At 40.6% G+C, this 6,000-nt stretch overlaps 1 protein-coding gene across 1 annotated transcript; it reads left to right on the top strand.

The window, feature by feature from the left end:
• Positions 1-2,264: 2,264 nt before the first annotated feature.
• srm (spermidine synthase) lies at positions 2,265-5,433 on the top strand. The gene is made up of 8 exons (XM_038723221.1): positions 2,265-2,475; positions 2,914-3,034; positions 3,132-3,224; positions 3,321-3,474; positions 3,574-3,657; positions 3,901-4,046; positions 4,173-4,295; positions 4,382-5,433. Exons 1-8 carry the CDS (start codon positions 2,345-2,347, stop codon positions 4,397-4,399), a joined length of 870 nt encoding a protein of 289 aa, XP_038579149.1. The 5' UTR covers positions 2,265-2,344; the 3' UTR covers positions 4,400-5,433.
• Positions 5,434-6,000: the final 567 nt, after the last annotated feature.

The following is a 6,000-nucleotide window of genomic DNA, read 5'->3' as shown; positions in this document are numbered from 1 at the left end:
AAAAAATAAATTAATAAAAAATGATCTGTAGCCCTTGATACTGTAGTTCAAAGTATTGCTTTTTAATAGTCGAAAGATGGCCACTTGAGTTGAAAATTTAGAAGGACCAATAAGGATTTCTTATTTCTGTAAAATTCTCAAGTCGGAGGGCATGAACATATGAATCAAATTCGAGAAGACCATACTTTACAAAAAAACAAACATACAGTCCCCTCCAAAAGTACTGAAACGGTAAGGCAAAGTCCTTTGTTTTTGTTGTTCACTGAAGACATTTGGGTCTAAGATCAAAAGATGAGTAGTAAGACAAGAGTTCAGAATTTCAGCTTTTATTTCTTGGTATTCACATCTAGATGTGTCAAACAACTTAGGACCTATATTAGACCACAGCATTTTTAGGTGATCAAGTAATGGAACAAATAATCTTTAAGTAAAGAACATTTAATATTTGGTGGCATAACCCTTGCTTGCAATAACTGCCTCAAGCCTGCGACATCACCAAACTGTTGCATTCTTCATTTGTGATGCTATTCCAGGCTTTTACCACAGCTTCTTTCAGTTCTTGTTTGTTTCGGGGTGTTTCTCCCTTCAGTTTCCTCTTAAGGAGGTGAAATGCATGCTCTACTGGGTTAAGGTCAGCTGATTGACTTGGCCAGTCTAAAACCTTGCACGCTTTACCCCCTGATGACGTCCTTTGTTTTGTTGGCAGTGTGCTTTGGGTCAGTGTCCTGCTGCATGATAAACTTCCTCCCAATTAGTTTCAATGCATTTCTCCGTAAATTGGCAGACAAAATATTTCTGTCTATTTCTGAATTCATTCTGATGCGACCATCATCAGTTACATCATCAATAAATATTAATGAGCCTGTTCCAGAAGCAGCCATGCAGGCCCAACCATGACATTAGCAGTTTACATTTATCTGACGCTTTTTATCCAAAGCAACTTACAATTGCTATATATGTCAGAGGTCGCACACCTCTGGAGCAACTTGGTGGATGTGTCACAGTGGGGGATTGAACCCGGGTCTCTCACACCAAAGGCAGGCATCTCATCCATGCGCCATCACCACCCGATTACCCCTATCACCTCCACCATGCTTCACAGATGAGCTTGTATGCTTTGGATCATAAGCAGTTCCTTTCTTTCTCTACACTTTGGCCTTTCCATCACTTTGGTAGAGATTTATCTTGGTCACATCAGTCCATAAGATTGTGTTCCAGAACGTTCGAGGCTCATCTCAGTCCTTCTTTGTAAATTTCAATCTGGCTTTCCGATTCTTCCTGCTGATTAGTGGTTTGCATCTTGTGGTGTGGCCTCTATTTTTTTGCTCTCTGAGCCTTCTTCGAACAGTGGATTGTGATACCTTCACCCCTGCACTGTGGAGGTCGTTGGTTATGTTACTTACTGATGTTTTGGGATTTTTCTTCACAGCTCTCACAATATTTCTGTCATCAACTACTGTTGTTTTCCTTGGCCGACCTGTTCGACGTCTGTTGCTCAGTACACCAGTAGTTTCTTTCTTTTTCAGGACATTCCAAATTGTTGTGCTTGCTATGCCCAATGTTTGTCCAATGGCTCTGGTCGATTTTCCTTCTTCTCTCAGCTTAACAATGGCTTGCTTTTCTCCCATAGACAGCTCTCTGGTCTTCATGTTGGTTTATCCTCTGTAACAGGAAATGCAGTCTTTATAGGTTTGAACCAAGGATGAAAACTTAGACTGGTCTTTCAGAGCTAATTAATGTTTGGAAAATCAACCTAACAGGCAACACCTGGGCAACAAGAAACATCTGTCAGTCACATGTTCCAATAGTTTTTCTCACTTGATAAAAGGGTGATGTGTCCTAAGTTGTTTGATACATCTAGATGTGAATAACAGGAATTGAGAGCTGAAATTCTGAACTCTTGATCTTAAACCCAAATGTCTTCAGTGAACAACAAAAACAAAGGAATTTGCCTTACCGTTCCAATACTGCCTCCACCCTACACCAGCTTTTCCTGGCCCGCGCAGACGCAGTTGTACGCCACCGTGGTGTAGCTTCACGTGGGCTACAGCCATGGACGTGTACAGAGAACTACAGCCTACAGTCGCTCAACCACTCAGCTTCTCGGTTCTTGCTCCAGGGCGGTGCCGGTGCTGTGAAGTCGAACAAACTATACACGAACTGGCACATCCCGCCTCTCCATTGGCTCGCATAACGGAAAGTCACTGACGTCAGCAGCACACCATTCGTTGCAACATGAGGCATCATGTTCAGCTGTCACACAACGGTCAAGTGTCAGATCTTTCACTCACGTTGCCACATTTTACAAACCCGTTAGTATCACTTCTGGCCGTTGGCGGATGACATGGACCGTATTAAAGATGGGTGGTTTACGGAAACATGCACGTTATGGCCCGGGCAAGCGATGAGCCTTCAAGTGGAGGAGGTCCTCTACAACAAGAAGTCCAAATTTCAAGATGTTCTGGTTTTCAAGAGGTGAGCACTCTGAGCTACATAACTTGGCTAACGTTGCTAGCTGTTAGCGTCTAACGTACTAGAAATGAATGAGCAATCTGAAGCTCGTGGGATCTTGAGAAGTTTCTTAAGCTGGTTTGCCTCAAGTTTTAGCTCACAAACACATTATCTTGGCAGAGTATTAACTTACCTACAGATAGATTGTGGTAACGTTAGTAGGAATTACTCTGGGTGGAAGGAGAGTAATGTTACCCGTAACTGACAGGTTAATAACAAGAACCATGGTAGCAATTTTTTAAGTGATATAACAATATGTGTTGCACATGAGCCGCTGCATCCTGTTCAACCTGTTTAACGCCCCCTCAGTGTATCTGAACATCACGATTTAATCAGTTTATTTCAGGGCGTGTTAGCTTTTAAATTGTGTTACTCATTCTTTGCTCTGATGTCACTTTTCAGTAAATCCTATGGGAATGTCTTGGTGCTGGATGGAGTGATCCAGTGCACTGAGAGAGATGAGTTTGCCTATCAAGAGATGATTGCAAACCTTCCCTTGTGCAGCCACCCCTGCCCCAAGAAGGTATGACAGAAATCGTTTGGATGGATCTGCAGTATGGCTACACTCAGGATGAGTCATGTTTCCTGTCTTGATAGTCAGTGTGTTTCCCTTTTTACAGGTGCTGATTATTGGCGGTGGAGATGGCGGGGTGCTGAGGGAAGTGGTGAAGAATCCGCTGGTAGAATCGGTGATTCTGTGTGAGATAGACGAGGTGGGAGCAACAACACTGAGGAGGATCCTAGTTTCTGTTTTTTCCAAATACTTAACCAAAGTACTGCCTGCTCATACCATGTTGTCTTCTGTGTAGGATGTCATTAACGCATCGAAGAAGTTCCTCCCAGGGATGGCCAAAGGGTTTTTCAATCCTAAGGTCAACCTCCATATTGGAGATGGCTTTGAATTCATGAAGCAGAACCAGGATGCCTTCGACATCATTATAACCGATTCCTCAGACCCTGTCGGTTAGTGCCACTTTTGTGTTATAACCTCTTTCTTTGCCAGCTGTCATAGGAGCCAGTCTTATTCTTCTTTTCTGTTTTTTGTTGTTGTTGTTGTTGCAGGACCGGCTGAGAGTTTGTTCAAGGAGTCTTACTATCAGTTGATGAAGACAGCATTGAGAAATGATGGAATTCTTTGTTCCCAGGGTAACTTTTATATTTCACCACAGTTATGTATTAAACGTTGGAGAAAGGCTGATGGGTAATTTTAGGATGGTGCTGACTTGTGTTGAACTGTGCTACTAAATGACAATTTACTTGCCCCTTTCAATTACGTATGGCTTTTCTAAAATCTCCCATTTATATAGCCCGTCTTCAAAATACCTCAAGATGAAATCATTTTAAAAAGGCAGACAGCAAATCAACATGCCCTTTCCTGCTCTTTCACAGGAGAGTGTCAGTGGCTCCATTTGGAGCTGATAAAAGAGATGCGAAACTTCTGCAAGACCCTATTCCCTGTGGTGGACTATGCCTACACAACCATCCCAACGTATCCCAGTGGCCAAATTGGATTCATGCTCTGCAGTAAAAATCCTGTAAGCGTGCTTCTCATTCTCCATTTGCCATCCACCACTATTCTGTAACACGATAACATGTCAGCTTGTATCTCCCTGATTGGTAATGTCCATCAAATGACTGAGGTTTGCCTTTTTTTTAATTAGGAAACAAATTTCAAGGAACCTGTGAGAGCACTCTCAAAAGAAGAAATGGAAAATATGAACCATAAATATTACAACCCAGAAATTCACAAAGCATCATTCGTTCTCCCTGAGTTTGCAAGAAAGGTAAATGTAGAGAAAAAAAAATTACTTTTCATACATAAGTTTTCATATTTGCAACGTTTGACTCAGTGTCTTCTTGACTATGACAGGCACTCAGTGAAGCATGACCAGCAACGGCAGACCACCATGTTCATCCTCTACCTGGCCCTCAGACCACAGATAAACAACCTTGTTCTATGGCTTCTTCACCTCCTCAACACAGTTCAGCACCACTGAAGAGTAGTAGCCTTCATGGCTGGGGGCAATAATAATCAGTGGGTGAGAACTTGCTGAGTTACCGAGTTATTTCATTCCACTGTTTCTTTTCTTCCAGTCTTACACACTCTCAGTGTTAATTTATTTTTCTGATGGTTTTTCCATCCTAATTCTGAAATTGTCTTATCAGCATTTTGTGACTAATGGGCTGGGCTGAGCAGGAAGAGCATTGACATCAAACCTGACCTCACTCTGAAACTGTACTGTTTATTTTATTCACTACATCAACTCATTATGCAATATATTACATACTATATAGACTGTGTATATGTAATATATTGCTGTGCTTTTATCTGTAATTTTGAATATCAGTTTATTCTCATAGGAAAATACACAGTTGCCATCTGTCATGACTGGATATTCAGAATATAATGTGTCCTCTACACGTGAACCCTACAGTGCCTGAAATCGGTTTGTTGTTGTTGAAAATTAAACTGTGTAATGTATCTATCATAGTGTACCAGGCAGATAGTGTCCTAGATGAAAGATGAAGTTTCAAGAGTTAAGAATAATGTCCCTTTGAAATATCACAGACTGATGATGAAATGAGTTTAATTGATAATTGTATTGATGCTCAGCTTTGACTGTCAGTTTGATATGGAATGATATAGTGTTGAAAAATACAATTAAGGATGGCATTGGAGCTTTGCAATGCAAGAAATGTCTTTTGAAGTGTAATGTCATTATGCAATTAAAACTTGCAGTAATAAGTATTGACTACCTGTAGTAAGCCTGTATGCAGAGTCATTACATTGTCAAACATCTTAAGTTTCTACCTATTAGTTTTAACTCCACATTGAAACTTTTTTGCGAGATAGTGTCACACCTGAGCAACGAAGCTGTGTTTTTGTACAACCTGTAATAAATTGGTAACATAAAACTGTTATTTGAGAGCTGTGTGCATTCATCTGTTGACAGGTTTAGGCATATGCCTAATGTCATCCTAGAAGCAGGACTATATATTCTAGTTTCAAAAAACAGCAATGTTTGATTGCAGGAAAATAGTTCTGTGCTTGTTTCACTTGCCTGTAGCCAAGTTAGAAAGAAAGTCTCTAGCCACTAGACCAAAACCTGTCTTATATTGTGGAGGTAATGTTTACCAATTGGTGCATCACTTTTCAACAAAATCCAGGTTAATATGCAGTGATGTGTTTTAAGAGCTGTTTCAGATGCTGGTCACTGCAAATGGTTAATCCAACAGATTGTGTTATAGTTGGACACAGCTGTGATACTACTGAGGTTCATATGCAGTTTCAGTATTCAGGCACAAGATGGCATCCTTTAATGTGTTATGTGTAAGGAATGTATTTAAATTATACTGTTCAAATTCACAAAATGCGTATTCAGAGAGTTTACCTCTTTTTTTAATGTTTTCTATGAATTTAAATGAAAAACTTCTTGAAGCCCTGTGGCCTGAAAAATTGTTTAGCTCAGTCAGTGTTTTGCAGTGTGA

This window comes from Micropterus salmoides, unplaced genomic scaffold (assembly GCF_014851395.1).
Source record: "Micropterus salmoides isolate LMB-PRFRI ecotype aquatic unplaced genomic scaffold, ASM1485139v1 Ms_hic_scaffold_16, whole genome shotgun sequence".
NCBI lineage: Eukaryota > Metazoa > Chordata > Actinopteri > Centrarchiformes > Centrarchidae > Micropterus > Micropterus salmoides.
The sequence above is the reverse complement of the archived record's forward strand: the minus strand, read 5'-3'. Positions and strand labels throughout refer to the sequence as shown.

What these genes read in the sequence shown, in the direction of transcription:
- srm (XM_038723221.1), top strand. Translation starts at nt 2,345, where the DNA reads ATGGACCGTATTAAAGATGGGTGGTTTACGGAAACATGCACGTTATGG. An exon ending in GATGTTCTGGTTTTCAAGAG is followed by an intron (nt 2,476 to 2,913) that starts GTGAGCACTCTG and finishes GTCACTTTTCAG; the next exon opens with TAAATCCTATGGGAATGTCT. An exon ending in GCCACCCCTGCCCCAAGAAG is followed by an intron (nt 3,035 to 3,131) that starts GTATGACAGAAA and finishes CCCTTTTTACAG; the next exon opens with GTGCTGATTATTGGCGGTGG.